Source organism: Gymnogyps californianus, chromosome 11 (assembly GCF_018139145.2).
Source record: "Gymnogyps californianus isolate 813 chromosome 11, ASM1813914v2, whole genome shotgun sequence".
Classification (NCBI taxonomy): Eukaryota; Metazoa; Chordata; class Aves; order Accipitriformes; family Cathartidae; genus Gymnogyps; species Gymnogyps californianus.
This window is the reverse complement of record NC_059481.1, coordinates 19,541,725-19,559,788: the sequence shown is the minus strand read 5'-3', so window position 1 is coordinate 19,559,788 and position 18,064 is coordinate 19,541,725. Positions and strand designations below refer to the sequence as shown.

Sequence of the window (18,064 nt, the reverse complement as noted above, 5' to 3'; positions counted from 1 at the left end):
GTCTGCAGTAGATTTTCTTGCAAATTGGTTTCATTACATTGCCAAGTGATGAGAGCAGGAAAAAGATGCCAAGGGATGAGAGCAGGAAAACCAGCATCTGGATTTCTAGAGCCCAGAAAACCCGAGATCTTCAAGAGAACAAGTAACACATTGCTCTGCACCGAAGTCTGTTTAAAGGCAACAGAAGTCCTCCTGGAAGCAAGGCCATGAAACCTTTAAGTATTTTAGGAAAACCTCAGGCTGTGAGATCAATTAAAAGAAAACACTCCTGAGGTGCATGGGAGCAAAATGCAAACATCTCTGCAGGCGTCAGCTTGAAAATATCATTATTCAAACAAGGGTTGGCAGAAGAGCAGTTGCCGCGACGTGCGAGCTGCGCGTCCTGGTGCCAGACCCCAGGCAGAAGGGCTGCCCTGCTGCTGATGGAGTGGTGGATAACCCAAGAAGGGGCATCTCCTGGCATCCCGCAATGCCTCCCACCAGCTCCGTCTGCCAGAGAGCCAGGAACGCGTGCCAGCGATGGCAAGATTGCTTCTCACTTAGTGTAGCAGAGACTGGGACGCAGCCTTATTAATTTCATTCAACCGTTGGCTCAAATGAGTTGAGCTGGCAAGGAGAGCTGCGACAGCAAATGCTTGCGTTGCGAGCACAGGAAGCCTTGTTCCCTGCGTTCCTCCTGCTCCTTTGCCACCCCCTGCTCTGTGCAGGGATTTTAAGATCAGTGCAATTTAGGTGTGAGGGGGAAGGGAAGGATTGAATGATTGAGGGCTGGAAATAGAATAGCCGGTCTTTGCTCAGGGATTGTAGTTGCGATGTAGCCAAGGTAACAGTGATTGGCGTGCAGTTGTCTGGAAAGAAGGGAGTAGTTAAGGTGCAGTTGAAGGAGTGGGAGGGATTGCTGCCTGCTTGGGCCTGTGGGTGATGGCTTACGCTTGGGAAAAGTGGCACCACTGTAAATGGATGGAGAGTGTGGGTCGGGGAGAGAAAGAGGGGCTGGTGAAGAACCAAGCCTGGTCCATCCTGGATTGCCATCCTGCATTAAATTAAAACGTCTCAGGCCAAGGCTGATGTTGTTGAACTTCTTGTCAGGCCGTTCTCTCTTCTCCTTTTCCCCTCCCAAAGCACAATTTTCTGGCAGCATGTGTTTAACACTGTGTGTTGCAGTCAGAGATGGGGATCCCCTTGAACTGTGAACTGTTGTAGGCATGGGAATCCTCTCTAAATAGCCTTGAAGTCATTCTCCCAGCGTGCTTGGATTGTAAGTGTGTGCCAGATCCCCATAAGGGCTGCTTGGCTGTGATCAAACAGAAGGCTTAATGACAGGAGATGCAAATGATTGCTATGGTTGCTGGTTGAAGACGATCTGAGCAGAAGTGGGAGGCTGAGTTCTCATGGAGCTGCTCTGCGTTAGGCTGGTGCGAGGTGGGGGCTGGAGTAGGGCCGGGGGGGGATTCAGCCTGCGATGAGCCCTAGTGTATCTGGGGGTGACATAACGGCTCAGCTGAGCACGGGGGGCAAAATGTATGCACATGGCTTGAGCAGGACTCTGAGCTCTGCCAGCGTTTGGTATGGCTTTGAAAAAGTTGCATTTGATAAATAATTTTAAGCATAAATTGAGTGCAAGAGGGAAGGATGGTGCTCTTAGCAGTGCTTGGGCTTTCCTACCGACTCCCGCGGTGCATAACCGACAGATTACCTCCCTCTCCCTGTGTCCACGTACCAGCACACTCTGCTGTGTGCCGTGTGTGATAATAAAGTGTTTCACTGCTTGGTTTGGGCTTCTGCCTGGAAAAAAATACATACCTGGCACCCACCCAAGAGCTATTTATAGCAGGAGTTCCTAGAAGAAAGTGTGACAACTTCAGAAAACAAGGAATTGCCAAATAATACTGTAGAGAGCAGCAAATTAACCCCCTGCCACACACCCTAATAGCCCAAATCCTAGTGAGAATCGGTACCAAGTGACTTAATGAAGGAAACACCGCCAAGAATCAAGGACAGCTTAAGAGTCCTGCACGAAATGCCACGTCACGACAACAGCCCATGCGAAAGATCACGTGAGCTTTTTGTCCTTCTGACAAATCCTGTAGAAACAAACCCCGAGGATACGAAGACTCAATTCTCCAGTGACATGGCACAGTGTCTTTGAAGACGCCTCTGCTATGTAAATAGCGATCTGCGCTTCAGACTCTTCCAGTCCTCAAACCTTTCTTGGTTTTGCTGCACGTCTTAAAAAAGAGGATCTACTAAAGAAGAATACCTCTCTAGCGTGACCTCTGCAATGGGTACCTGTACAGCCGGTGGACTGGTTGTTCCAATCAGGTAGATGCAGTTTTTGCATCAAATGTTGTTTCCCCTTCATAACTCACAGCCAGCAGATGTTTCTCTCACCTTGTCAGGAGCTGGTGGGCAGAGGTTTGCAGGGAAACCCAGACTTTGTTTTTCACTCTGCCTGGCTGGCTACTGCAACAGGGTGACCCTGACCCTTCCTGGGCTAAGGGAGTTCAGCGTATAATTGAGCATTGAACCCAAATACATAAAAACAACAACAACAACAAAACCCCAAAGCAGACGTGACCTAACTTCTACATGGAGCAGAGGGTCCTGTCCAGTATATCATACTGCCTCCTTCCTGGTACTTCTCTGTAAACACCATTTACGTTATGTGTTTATACAATCCATATGCTCGCTGCAGTTCTGTGATACCTTCACTTGTTCCACCCGCCGAACTAGTTTTAACAGGCACTAAATTATGGGGTTTTTGTTGCCTGCTTACTTTATACACCCGCAATTTCTTGGTTTATATGTCCAGAGAGGTTTTGTAGTCTTTAATTTAATATTATTCATAGATGTTATTGCGTATTAGTTAACTTTGTAAAGCACCTTAATGGGCAGTGTCTTTTTTAATTATATATGGCAAAACATACAGAAACAAAGGAAAATTGACCCAATTTGTTATAGCTAGTTTACAAAGAGCCCTTGAGGTGACTGAGCATCACTTTCCTTTTTATTGTACTTCACACATCTCCCAACTCCTGTTAATTCAGATCACATCTAACCTCTCTTTCTTGAAGCAGCCTCCACACGCAGTGCGGCTGCCCCTTCTCCCTCCAGCACTGAGCCAAAACCCAACATCTTGCCAGTTATTTTAGGCAGGAGGAAGAACACTGACATAGTCTTGTGGAGTTTTCTTTTCCTGCTGCTTACTGGAAATGTGTAATATGCTGTTTTTCTGAACGCTGCTGCATACTGCGAGACTTTGTCTGCGCTCGTGGATCCAAACGCTTTGCACGCAGTGCCTTGCCCCAAAACAATTTCCCTGTGCTCTTCTCGAGGCTACAGACCTGCTGCTTGCTCTCACTGCCATCTCTGTTTCTCCACTTCTCTTTGTCTCTCTGTCACAGGCACACAAACCTGCAAAATAAGAGAGAAACTCTTCTCTGCCAGAAACCTGGGTAGACGCCTTTCCCGATGCAGCAGCGTGTGCCTGTGTTTCAACTGGAGGCTGCTGTCACAGCACTGTCTCATAAAGTTCGACTATTTCCTACAACCGTCTTAAAAAAAACCTTTCAATCCGGTTGAACTTGTAATGCTATCACATCTGTTGTGGAAATGACCAAGAAGCATTTTCTACAACTGTACGATGGCTAAATGACTCTGTATCGGTTAATGTATCTCCTTTACGCAGTAAAAGCTGCCATAAGCATTGAGATAATCTGTGCTCTTTTCGAGGTATCCATCCAATGCTGCCTGGCGCATCGGTGAAGTGTGAGATACAGCTCTGGTTTGTATAGTTGGAATATGTTTGAATATCAGCTATACCATATCCTGGACACAGCATTAATTAAACAGAATGGCCCTGCTTCAGGCCCCAATGGACAAACATCCACATGGCAACTGTGAGCCTTGTCGGCAGCAAGAGATTAAGGAATTAATTGGCAGGGTTAATCTTCATGTCAGGGTTGGAAATGAATTGTTAATTTGTTTGGATGAGTGTAAAGTCCTCTCCCAGCGATGGCAGGTGGGATCACATGAGAAAAAGCCTGCGAAGCTGCCCTTCCTGGGGACCTTTCTATTTAACACCTCCTGCAAACAGACCTCTCAAATTCTTTGCCCCCGACGTGCGAGACTCCTGCGCGGGGTCGGAGGAGCAGGTTGTGCCGCTCGCGTGTAAGCTCATGTCCTTGCAGACAACAGCACAGCTGCTCCGGGCCGTGAGACGGGAGAGGGACTGGCTGCAGCTTGGGAGGGCCCCTTCGCGTTACAGCTTTTCTTTCTGATCTTGCTCCCTCGTGCTAAGCGGATCTGATTGCTGCATTGCAGATACTGGATCGGGCCAGCCTGCTCTAGGATCTCAGAGTGAGGGAGAGATGTGCTGACACCGAAATGCCGCTGTTGGGGCAAGCGGTACCGGCCTTGCACACAGCGTGCAAAACTTGATAGGTCCGTATGGACACTGAACCCTCTCAGACACTTCTCTTCTCCTCCAGGACACGGTAGTATGAGAATCTGTCGGATCAGTTAATGCTTTTCCCTTTCTGCTCTCATTTTACACTCAGGACAGCAGAATATTTTCCATTTTAGTATCTTTCTAATCTGTTAAGGCTAATGCATTGGTCACATCATATTAAGACATAGGAGAAAAGCACTTCAGGGCTTAAATTATTTAAATGAAAATGTAACTTTTTGTCACTTGTGCTCTCTTTTGTGCATTGATTAATCTAATTAGTTCAGCAATAAGAATCGCTTTCTCCTCATGCTGTGGTCTGATACGTTGTGACTGACACAACCTGATTCTAGACATGACATCAAATAGGACTGGCCTATATGGAAACCTGGGATCTTTCTGAGTGTGCAACAATCCTGTTTTAAGACCTTGCATTCAAAATATTACCCTGTTGCCCGTGCTTCAGTTCCCACCATCAGCTCTTACACCTACTCCTTCATTTTCCCTGAAGCGGGGCTGAGGAAAGTGTGTGTTCGTGTTCCCCAAAACTGAGGTACCGCTGTTCCCAACACCCAGGCGCTGCAGGGTCTGACCTGAGGATGTGTAGGACAGAAGGTCAGGTCGCGATTAGCGACTACAGTCTGATCCGCTGGAGTTAATTTGTAAGAAGTTGCTATTATACATACGCAAGATATGCTCCTCATTTTTGGAAAAGCCTTTGTGTGTGTATATAAATATCACACAAGTGGCTACTGAAATACAGGTACAATCACCTCCTGTTGTTGTCTGCAACAGTCAGCCTCTCAACAGTAAGCCACCTCTCTCTCTGCCCAACGCCTGATTTATGGGGAGGCTGATGCTGTTCCAAGGCGCTGTAAAATAATGAGAGTTTTTCATAGCCAAAAATATTTGGCCGGGTTTAGCCTACATCTCTGCATCCTGTCTGCACGCATTGTGTGTCACCACGTCTGATACCAAGTCCTGCCAGTAAAAGGAGTTGGGGGCGAGTGGTTGGTTTTGGTGTTCAGGTTAAATCCCCTCCCAGAGGAGGGCTCGCTGCTGTGTCTGTGTCCTCTGCCCAACACCGACCACTTCTCCTTTCCATACCTACCCTATTTCCCGACTCGTCCAGCTTCCATCCCACAACCCCCACACCAATGACTGCCTACCATTTTTACCTCTGTTCTCCTTCTATTTAGTAAGACCAGAAATGTCTTGATGCTGCTCTCCCCATCTGTGTGAGCCTACAGACTTCCATCTGAGTCTTATGCTACGAGCAAAGTATCAATGAGCAGTTTTGCTGGAGAGGGGAGAGCAGGGCAAGGCTGTCCAGAGAGGTCTGGGACACTGAGTAGAGCTAGAAGCAAAGCAGAAGGGCTGGTCTGATGTTTGGGTGACGCTTTGTGTTAGGCTGTCACGGTTGCTGAGTTCTAAGTAAAAATATGCCTGACATGATACTTAGGTATCCTTAATCTGACCACAGTCACTTGTTATTTCAGACCACAAATAATAATAAGAAACTCTGCCATCAATGGACACAGCAAATATCTTGTGCGTTTGTATGTTTTGGGCGGCTCTGCATTCTTCAGATTATTGGAGGCAATCTTTTTGTAGGTGTCTGTCAAGCACCAGCACTTGCTCCTACTTTCACCTCGCATTTCATGTTCTCCTCACCCTACGGGCAGACAGATGGTTGAATGTAAGCCAAAACTAGGAAGGATTTCCTCTTTTCTTTTGAAGGGACGGGTGCTCAGAGATTTATCAGTAATACAGTTGTACTTAATCAGATAGAGTCTGTCCTGCGTAACTAAGGCGGCCCACAGCATGTTGCTGGCATAAGCAGCTACTCTAGTGAAGTCCCACTTGAGTTACCATTTTGCATTCCACGTAAAACTGTGCTTCACATTTTTTTGACTTACTGTTATTAGTCAGTTGTCCTAAAATGCCAATAATGCGGTGATGTTCTAGCACAGCTTTTGTGTACTACCATTTCACATTAATCGTTTAGAAATTATGACCACTACATAATTTGGAACAAGAGTGTCACCCTGTCTGTGCCACATATAAAATTTTAATATTAAAAGTGAATGACTGGGTTCATCATAGACCTAATTTGTTCTTTAGAGAATCTACTTTGTGCAGTAGCCTGTGCTATCTGTATTGATAATAACGCATTACATAATCAGCTTTAGAAAATGCAGCACTCTGAAAGCTGGTTTCTGTGTCCCTGTGCTCATTCACTACCCTAGGAGAGTGCTGAACATCAGTGGAATTTTACTAGAAAGTAGGCATTTCTGCTGTGGGTTTTTTTGGGGGTAGTAGAGCAATTGATTGTCTTCAAATCAACTTTGCAAACTGTGCTCTCCAAACACTTCTTTATTGATATATATAGATTTTACAAAATGAGTTAGATGTTCCCTTTTGCTGTTCAAATTGGGTGGTGAAGTAATGGAACATGCCATTTTGATAGTTTGGAACATGCCCCAGGAGTTGATTAAATGATCCCTCTTACTCTGTATGCGAATTGTGCGTTTCCATGCAAACATCACAAGTATCAGAGCTGCAGTATCAGCTGCAAACACAAGCCTGCAGTATCTATCTATATCTGCTCTATCCCTGTATGGCAGAGCACATTGTTTGCTACCTGTTTAAACACTAAACATATTTTAATAGACAATTACAGTTTGTCAACAGAAATAGTCCCCTACAAAACTTAACAGTGGCTGAAGTGGAATTGCTACTGTGAACTCAGTGATAGGAGATTTTAGGATCCTTTAGTAAAGAGACCTTTTAGAAATCTAAGACCAGAATTTGAGGTTTTGCGTTTTCCTTTCTACAAGTCATGACCCCTTCTGCAAGCTCCAGTGCTTGCACACATGATCCTGAACAGCATCTCTGCCTGGATTTTCCAAGGAGAGGTTTGCTGTCTTCCCTCGAAATTGGAAACAGGAAGAAGAAATAAACTGTTGTTTGGTGTTCCTCAGATGCTTGGGAGGCAGGACGCTGATGGAGATTTCATCATCTCATTTACAGCTTAGGTGAGCTATGTGGTAAATACAATTTGTCATCTGTTTCCCCATGGTTGGAGGTACTCTGCTGTAGTCATCCTGTACTATGGTTTATAAGGTTGTTCTGATGTATTTAAATCAATGAACTACACAGTAAAGATAATCTTGTCTAAAGGAAACACAATAAAATATCCTATAAGATTAATACATGACATGAGAAATCCAATTAGGGCACACATCCTGCCACTTCAATCATTATGGGTAAGATACCCACAAGTAAGTCCTGTATATTACACAATAACTATAGGTGGGAGCAGGCCACGTTTGATGAACTTGTTCCAATTCCTGGTTACGGATAGTTTGGGGAACTAAAGCAGTGACAGATGAAGCCGAGTTCCCAGATCAGAAAAGAATTAAGAGATCTGTATGCGTTCAAAGTTGGCAGAATACAAGTGTTTCTTGACATTACAGCCATTTGTCTCAGAGACACCAAACCAGAGATGAACAGCACTATGTAGGTTTGACACTTTTATTAACAAAGAACCCATGGGGCTCATTCATTAGTACAAAATACAATCATGTTCCTGTATGTTAAACAGCATGGTTGTTTTTTTTTTTTATTTTGTCTCTTTTAAACTGTTTCACAGTTATCAAAACAAAGCCCCTGCATATTGAACTTATTATTGTGCAAACAGTAATTATTTTAAGGATCAATTTCTGCACTATGCCAAGTGTCAGAGAGCAGAATTTAATCTTGTTTTCACCCCTCCTTTGAGGGGCCATGTGTGCTTCCTAAGAAACACATTCTAGTTGTCTTTTTTGCAGCAAACAATCTAAGGCCACAGTTTATCTGCAAATAATAAAAAACAATTCATTTGGGGGGGCGGGGGGGGAAAGCACATCTTCACCCTTCATGCTTTTGTTTGCTTGACCATGTTTATACCAGGTAGCACACATCACCTATTGGGTATTACAGTCCAAAAAAGCACCTAATGTTCTTTAAGCTAGTATTTTGAATTATTAACATGCAAGTTAATACACAGCCACATTACTTTTCAAGTAACTATAATGGTATCTGGTAAGGAAAATATGCTTGTTTCCTTTCCAGGTGATGTGAATGAAAATCCTGCATTGATTGTATGGGGACGCCATCACTTAAATAAAAAGGCATAAGAGCTACATCTGGAGACTTAAGATAAATACTAATTTTTAGAATGTCCTTTCTAAAACGTGCACTGAAATTTTGGTTAAAGCTGCATTTGCTATAGAAGACAAAACTTAAAGTTGCAAATGAAAAAAATAACTGCAGTCTGGAAATGTGAATCTCAATCAGTATGTCTTTTACACTGATGTAAAAGTGACTTGAGGTGAAGTGCTAGAAATTAGACAATGTAAGGAAGTCATACTAAAAGACTAAAAATATATATCCGTGTATGCCTGTAGAAAAATCCCTGCTTCTTAAATGAAGATAGATTTCATAAAAAACCATTTAGACTTTTTTAAACTGCAGTTATTGATGAAATGAAGGAAACTCAATTACTATTCTTGTAGTTATCAGAAAGTACAACGTTTTACCACATGAAGCACCGGGTTTTAACCCCAAACCCTTCTGTAAGACATACAGAGTAGTTCTAGTAGTTCAAAATCCCCTGTAGTTTAAAGACTCGACTGTAAACGTGCGTATTAAGAATGCTGTGTTTCTGCTCCTTTAAGTGATCTGTTGATGGTGGCTTACTTATTCCAATTGATGCTTGGCAGGAAGCAAACATTCTACTTTAAATGAAGGCAGCAGAAGGGCCAAGTAAAATGCTGTGCCTTCACTCTTAGCAGCAACAAACTCTCACTGTTCTAAATGACCTGAGGAAGAAAACATTAAAATATTGCACCAAAACAAAATTAAACAGCAAAAACAAACAGGAAACACACTAACAAAAAATAGTATGGATAGCAAATGACCAGTGCAGCCCCTGACAATAGATCTCTAGACAAAAATGCAGGAGTAATGAAAAGCTTTGTGCCATTACCAGAGGATTCTGTTCCCCTGGTGTCTGCTTTCACTTCAGTTATAAGCTATGTCTATTCTGGGTATATTTACACCTCTCCCTACGCCTCCTATCTCATTCACTAACCACAGAAACCATTTAGGGTCCCTTTTAGAACCTTGAAGTATACTGGAGCTTTAACAAGACTTTTTTTGGTCTCAAATCTGACCGTAAATATCCAAAACAGAGGTAGGCTTATAAAGGCTTCTGAATAAATAAGTATTGTCCATTTTGCTAAGTATACTTGCTGTTGGCAAAAGGATTCTCCCTTGCCATGCTTCCCCTTATCATGCTATCCATAGGCTTAAGATGCAGAAAAAGAACTCACAGTAGAAGAGGCTAGAGTAATTCCCTTAAGAAATCCCTTGAAAGAAAGCATAGTGCATAAGCTCTTATCAAAGTTCAATTTTCTTTTACATACTCGTGTCTTTCATTCAGTAAATGGTTGCCTTCATAATATTGCGTAATAGCTATTCTGTCATCCATGATGTCTTTAGAATCATTATGAATGATGAAATAGTACCACTTGGCAGTTGTTAGAAGGGCAGGTTCTCAACGAAATACAAAGTTAAGCTAGAGTGAAGACTTCACTCCACATTTTAGTAGTGTTCCTTTCGTGGACGCAGACAGTGCAAAACTGAAGCCCCTTGAACACTGGAATCTTTTGGAAATGTTTTCTTACCCCACATTCTGTTCTACTACACAAGTTCTACTACGGAAGTTCTCAACATCAACATCATTACGTAAATTCTTCCAGAGTGTTCCAAACAAAATATAAATTCTTTTCTCTTCAGAAGATCCTTACGTCTCCTCCTTTATGTAGTATATCCACTTTTTAGAAAGCATTCAGTATTTTCAGGTACTTCTCAAGTATCCCAAGCATAGCTGCTCCCACAATATCCTCTGTGCAGACTAATCCAGCAGATTCTCTTCCATCACCGAACATGCTCATACCTTCCGCTCCATTTTCCTTTGCCTTTCTTGTACACAAACTTAAGTTTTGAAAAAGCAAACTGTTTCCTTTTTAGCTGCACTATCAGCTTAAGCAGCAGAAAGATTAAGACATTCATCACAATGATGCTCATTACAAATCCTCTTCAGAGCATGAATGAAACAGGCTGAATTTCTTCTACATCAGTTGGATGTGGATCGATCTAGAGAGAGAAGAAAGGCAACAATTACTGCCTGTAATTCTTGCATTTCTGTATGGGGGGGGGTGTTTGCCATTTGACAATAAAAACACCAGCTGCTTTTTATTTTTTTACCTCTGAATAAAGAGGTGGAGGCTGAAACCGGAACTCTTGTATGTAAGCAAAGACAGGACAACACAATTGTTCCTCACAGTCAATTGGTGGTGGATAAGCAGGAACATGTCTGGAGAACTCTTCCTCAGACACTACATCAGCGTAATTTGGTGGTGCTGAAACACAAGACATGCTACTGTCAAATTTCAAGCTATTCATTCACAGCAAGACAACATATGTATTACAGTATCCAAGACCATGAAGACTGTATTTATTAAACATCGTACTATTGTCAAATTGTATGAAGCACACTGTACTCATCAATACTGTAACTAGAACTGGTTTCAGTAAGCTTAGGTGATTCAGCAGGAACACTACAGATGCTTTTAGGGCTACTCCAGCAACAAACCTGTGTTGTATCAAGATATATTCAGTAATGATTAACTTTAAGGTGTCTACCTCCAAAATAGAATTCCCACTATCAGAAGTTAGTTATTTCAATATTCAGCTGAAAGTAGTCAGATAGGGGTAAAGACAGACTTAAAAAAGGCTGGAGTTAGGGTAACCTCACCAGTCCTTTTGGATCCTGACTTAGATTTATGTGCCTCACTTCTCATGAGTCATACTTTAATGGCCTACATCCCTAGCAGTGCCCTTAAACTGGCACTACTCTCCTTCTGGTGTAGACAATACTACGCTGTATTATAAAGAGTTCAATATGTATTACCTTCAGGGTGTTCTGGCATGGTCAATGCCAGCCAACTCATATCCATACTAAACTGGCTGGTAATGCTGGAGTTTCTGCTTGAAAATCCAATACATGGAATAGTGCCAATCACCAGAGGCATTTCAATCATCAATTTCTTAGCACCAGGAATATGGATATACACCTATGTGACAACCCCCAAATAAAAGAAAAAAACATCATGAGACCCCACTGAACTGCTGCTCCTAGAAACTACCCTACTCCCTATACTGCAGATTGTTTAAAAATTAGGACTTTTCTCATCCCAGATGTCTTTTGCTAATACTCTGGCAGCTTTCCTTATTTTCCAGCAATTTCCTTCTTTCTGTACCTTGTCTCTAGATGACATTAGAAAAGTACAAAACAGGTTGACTAAAATAATTATGCACTTGACTTTCAGTCCTATCTTCCCATTTCTGAAAAGAATCACTAGAGGAACCCATTCAGCTTGAACTACTTTCCCCTAATAACCTCTGCAGGTCTAAAACTAAGCTGCTTCTTCCTCAGAAACTTTTTTCCATTTTCACCATTATTCCTATCTTTCCATTTCAGAATCTCTTCATGATCTTCAGCCTCTCACCTATACGGTGTATGATATTTATTTATATTTATTGTTGTTCCCAAATTCAAAATCTAATAGCTGCTCAGTAGAGAAAATTCTTCTGTTCCCAACTCAATGTAGTATTCAAGAGTATGCACATTTGTAATAAAAATCTATACTTACAGCTAATGAATATTCTACTCTAATAATACAGCAGTCAAGTATAGAGGGGGATACAGGTGGGATTTTCAGAGTCTTCCCATTCCAGGTATCTGTACTCCCAGAGGCAATATGGTTTCCTCGAACATTGGCAACCATCTGACGGAAAGTTTTTGTCTTCCCACTGGCCAGGTAAGTTTGTGTTTGGAAAATGGCAGCTTTCGGAACAATCAAACGAGAAGAGCAGTTCTCGATTTCTGCATAGATTGGTATGGCTTCCCCTTAAAGACAGAAAAAGTTCAATGAATAATCTGTATTTAGCAACTTTCCTCTGGGAGTATCAAAGCATGTTATGCAGCACGTACATCATCTGTAATGTTATGAGAACAATACTTGTTAGTTTCCTCAAACTAGTTTGTTTTTTTTTTTTTTGCAGAGTGCTATCCAGGCAGAATTATAGCCACCTACTACATTTTACATATAAACAATGATTCATTTTGAAACATGAAGCATAATATGAACAAGCTATAAAAGCTTCATTTGCAAATTACGCACCAATCTTCCTTTTATATAGTACTAACTGAATTTCAGAATGTTTTATTTTATTTCCTCAATGTATCTAATGTTATCAAGATGACAAGAGCTGCTAAAGCTCATTCTTACAGAAGTGTAAACCTACACAAACAGGACATGAAAACCTGATTACATTCCCAATTAAGTATTTTATCCCAAATAAAAGCATTTTGTTGTTCTTTACATTCAAATGTACATGGCTTTTCCATAAGATTACTAACAGGACTTCCTTTCAATTTGTATTCCCAAGGGGGGAGTGAGGGGAAAGGCAAGATGATTTTTTGTTAAAGCAAGTTCATACAGATCTCAATTTACTACCTACTAAACAGGACTATTCTTTCAACTATAAAGTGTTGGCTTCACAGAGATGAAAAAAACCTATTAGATGTTAAATATTCACATTTTGAAGATAACTACTCTTACCATTACAGTATCCCTTCCTCTCAATTTTGGCACTGAGAGACACTGGCCCAGAGGTGAAAAACCAACAGCCAACCATCTTCTCCTGACTTCTTAGAACAGGTGTCTATAAAATATAAAGTATTTTTCATCTTATGGCATAAGGTTATCAATCACTTGCAGTTTAATGTTATGCATATCAGTCATTGCAATCTAGCTCTAAAATCCACTTGATTTGAATCACTGTACTACTCAATGCAACTGGAGTTTTGCCACCATGTAAAATGGAACCAGCGTTTGGCTATCTGCACGTATGGCTGTTTTAAAATCCCAGTCTGCATTCAGACTGCACCAACTAGCTAACAGAGACCAACGTGCATTTGAACGTAATCTGTCTTCAAAAAGATGGATTTAGCAAATTTCATAGGTGTGACTTTTTAAAGGTCTAATGGAGTACTGCGGTATTTATGCCCATGTTCCTCACTGCAGAAGAATGCAGAATTAATTTCATCTGCAAGCAACTAATAGTTAAGCAGGTAAACTGTTTTTACCTTTGTAGCCTTCATAAGAAAGGATAAATGTATACACACTGGGCTAAGGTGATGCATCTTCATAACTTGCAAGCCACACAACCCTCCAAAAATTTAGGCTCATGACAAAAACCATCCTAATTATTCATGGAGGACTGTCACATTAGATGACATTTACACTGTAAAATTTTCATTAGAATAAACTTACAACATACAAGTACGCATGTCAAGGGTCCAAGCCAGGATTCAAGCTAGTGAAAATGATTTACTGGGCACTAGTGCCCAGTCAATAGAATTATGAAGTCTAAAATTTGTGGTGTTTTGCACTTTTTTGGTGGTAGCCTCGGAATCCATTAAGACAGGCACTGCCTACTTTTTGTGTCCCACAGCCCCCTCCTGTGCAATAACCTATGGTCTACTCTGTCCTTGCAGTATCTGGATATGCTGTCTTCACACTCGTAACATACATTGTTGAATATAAAGATTATATTCTGCTTACAGATGCCACTGCCAAAATACTTCTCTAAGTTCTCTCTAGAGAGAAAGATTGAAATGTAAGCATATAAAGAGGAAAAAAAGCCTTGCTCAAAACATCTCTTAGCTACGGTCACATCATGATGAAATGTTAGAATTATCCTAGCATTTTAAATAAAATAGAAATTACTCATTCATATTTAAATGAATAACCATTTAGATCCAGTTGCTATCATGAAAGTGCAAGGTATAATTTTATATTATTTTCATAATATGGGTTGAGATAAAAGAATCCAGCTCATTAGCTTCCATCTTGCCTATTTTCTCATTACTTAATGCCTGATCTTTCTTATTACTCTACAGTATTTCTAGCGATTATTAGAAACTCAATGCTTTAATGTGGCCAAATCTGTCATAAGGAAATAACTGAAAAGATCTCTGAAGCAGCTGCATGCACGCACTTAATGTTAGAAAACGACATGCAAAATGGAAGGATACGTAACATAATGGCCAGAGCATAAATGACAGGCTGGGCATGATTAATACTCTTCTATAATTACTGTTCCTCAACCTACTATTATTGTAGAGTTTAGGACACGGCAGCCCTGTGAATGTAGTTGCTCTGGTAAGAGTAACTACTTTATGCTTGTGCATTATTATTATTAAGCCTTATTTATGCATCTGAAGCCTGCATAACTTTTTGGCAAGAGCATCTCTGCCAGCAGGGATGTAATCAATGGTATTAAAAAAAGCCACTCTGTTTGCTATTCACACAACCTAAGATCATCTATTTATAGAGAAAAGCTTAGGGAGCTTATATGCTTTCAGAAGTCAGAAAATGACACTCCAGAATAACACAGAAATGGCTATGGCTGGATGTGAATGCTTCTTGGAAATGATTTTTTTGCAGCTGGCTTTAAAGGGGGGAGGAGGAGTGGAGGACCCTCTTACCAATAAAGCTGGTGAGCTGACGTCGATATGGCTAATGACCTGAAGCTCTGTCTGTACACTTTGATCAGGTGCTGCAGGCCTCTCCAGAATTGCTTTCACATAGTACTGAATACTGCCATACTTCCCAGTAAAAGAGGTCACCAGAGGTCTGAAACAAGCAGTCATAAAAGCATTACCATAAGTTTACAATTCAGTTCTAAACATGAACACTTCCTGTGTACATAAATGTTTACCAATGTACAGCTTGTACTTTTAGGGCCTTAGGGGAACTGAAGCAAACAAGGCATGTCTATGTGGTGGTTGATGAAGACAAACATATAAAGCTGACCTATCAGTTTGATATTAAAAAAAGCACAAGTCAAATTACGTTAAGCTAATGTTCCACAACAAGCAGTGTCCAGCACAATCCCTTCAGGTTGGATTATTTAACTTACTCTTGAGGGAGTTGAAAGCTGAACGGAAATTCATGTCTTCCATCTAGAAGAATTAAGCTTTCCTCACCTGTAGGATAAAAATGAACAGTATGTTTTAGTTATTCCATAAATAGAAGAACAAAGCAGACGCTTTTGTAGATTATTTATGTATAAAAACACCCAGATGCAAGGGACTAGGAGAAGTTTTTATTGATCCCAGCGGGTTCTGGATTGGAGCCCATGCTTTATTTATGCTGTGATGCGATTTCAATGAAAAAATCAAGGAAACATGGAGACCTTGAGTTTCAGTTCAGGACTCTGGCCAATTTCTAATCCAAAATGGCTTCTGGAAAGCATAAAGTAAGTTTCTGTTCCTTTTCAGCAGGACAGCAATTAATCTACTCTTTCAATTAACAATTAAACTAACTTTTGTGCTAAAAAGCTGCAATTTAAGGTCAGTATTATGAAATACTATTAATTTATGTACTCTTAATATATTCACAGAGGGCCTACTGTTACACAATTTTTGAAGGCCTAAATTTACTGTTCCTACAGATAAACTTGAGATGCGTTTCACCCTTGCAGAACAAAACGCCATTTCCCTTTTTCGATACTGGCATAGTGCTGCAGTGTCCGAGTGACAAACTGCCAGCTAGAGACCTATGCAACAAAGAGCTTCCTCTGCTTTCTTAAGCCACTGCAAAAGGAGGCCGACTGCTTCGAGTGTCTTCCACGGGCAGCTTCCCAGATGCTGCTTACAGAGCAGAAGGAACACGCAGGTGCCCGATGTAATTCATAAAAGAGCTAACCTGTGCAGGAAACCAACGCAAGAGTGTCGGAGACTAAGAGCTGCACACTTTCTTCTGGCCCTGTTCCGCATTTTTCAGCCGTTTATACAAAGAATCGAGTGACCACTTGCTGAAGCTGTAGCAAGCCTCCCCCGGGCATACACGTGAAGGCTGTGCCTACACCAGCCAGAGGTTTCCAGTGCGGGAATGACGTCCCCGTTGGCCGGGCACCTACCCAGGCCTCACACCGTTTCTCAGCATTCAGGTCCGATGCCGATTTCTCCCCGGAGAGGGTCTCAACCTTCCCCCCCTCCGCGAAAACCAGGCGAGGGGGCCTTCCTGCGGCGGGGTGCCCTGCGGCCCCTCCGCCACCCCCGGGGAGCAGGGGGCACTCGGCCCCGGAGCCCGACCCTGCCGCCTTCCCCCGCGAAGGAGGCGCCAGTCCCCCCGGTCCCACCCCCGCTGTCGCTGCGGCGGGCGGGCGGTCCCGCCGGCCCTCACATGGCGGCCGGGCACAGACCCTCCCCTCACGGCCCGGCCCGCGGCCCCGCACACCCATGCCCCCCCCTCCCGCGTCCCCCCGCTCCCCCCGCCGGCCGCCCCTCACCTTCGGGCGGGTCCCGCAGGAGGCTCTGCCGGATGTCCAGGTAGCGCACCTCCGCCTCCCGCCGCGGCCCCGGCCCCGGCGCCCTCACCGCCACCCCCCAGGTTCCCGCCCCGGGGACAGCGCCCGAGCTCTCGCTCCAAGCGACGCGGGCCCGGCCGGCGGCCTCCAGGCGCAGCCCGCGGAGCGGCAGCGGGCCCGCCAGCTCCAGCAGCACCTGGCCGGACACCGTGTCCCCGCTGCAGTAGCCGCCGCCGCCGCCGCGCCGGGCCTCGTCCCCCAGCACCAGGGCCAGCGTCTTCACCGTCCCGCCGGCCCCGGGGCCCAGGCCCGGCCCGGCCGCCGCCATCGCTCCCCGGCTCCGGGGGAAGCCTGCGGCCGCCGTCGACGGTTGCTTTAAAACCCGCCCGTCTCCGCCAGCGCCCGCAGCGGAAAGTCCCGCCCTGGCCCGCTCCTCATTGGCCACCCCTCAGCTCCTCGCCCTACTATTCGCCGCGGGCTGCCCCGGGGCCCCCTCCTCATTGGTTCCTCGGCGGGCGCACACTCGGAGTGCGTCACGCTGCGTGATCGCCGCGGCGGAGCCAATCGGATGCGGACGGCCGCGCGTGGACAGCGCCCCGATTGGCAGGACGGCTGCAGCCAGCGGGCGAGAGGGCCAATGGCGCGGCACAGCTACCACGTGCACAGCCTGTGGATAAACAGGCAGAGAAGGGGCGGGGCGAGGGCCGCGGGGGCGGGGCGAGGCGGCGGGGCGGGGCGAAGGGGGGCCGGGCGGGCGAGGTGAGGCCTGGTGAGGGGGAGCGGCGGGCGGTGGCCGGCGTCCCTCAGCCTCCGGGGGAGAGCCCGGGCAGCGGGGCCCGCTGGGGGTCCTGGCCCTGGCTGTGCCACCAGCGGGCGGTGGTCGCTGCCTTGGCAGCCCGGCGGGGTGGTGGGCCCCGGGCTGTGGGGAGGCCTTGGGCCCTCGGTGGGCTTCAGTTCTTGTCATGGCGGAGGGAGGGAGGGAGGGAGGGAGCGCTGGGCCGGGCGTCCCGTTGCATTCGGTGTCAGGCTCTCCCCGCTGACAGCCGGACCGGCTGAGAGTGGTAAATAGGGCAGAACGATGGGGTGCCACCGATCCCCCCGTGTTTTGCCTGGGGGTTACTTTAG

At 44.4% G+C, this 18,064-nt stretch overlaps 1 protein-coding gene across 1 annotated transcript; it reads right to left on the bottom strand.

Annotated features, from left to right (window-relative positions):
- Window positions 1-7,699: 7,699 nt before the first annotated feature.
- On the bottom strand, window positions 7,700-17,377 carry ARRDC4 (arrestin domain containing 4). The gene is given in 9 exon segments (XM_050903547.1): window positions 7,700-10,651; window positions 10,763-10,917; window positions 11,469-11,631; window positions 12,211-12,467; window positions 13,183-13,285; window positions 15,114-15,261; window positions 15,548-15,614; window positions 16,922-17,362; window positions 17,365-17,377. Coding segments are annotated over 9 exon segments (1,404 nt in total). The 3' UTR covers window positions 7,700-10,594.
- Window positions 17,378-18,064: the final 687 nt, after the last annotated feature.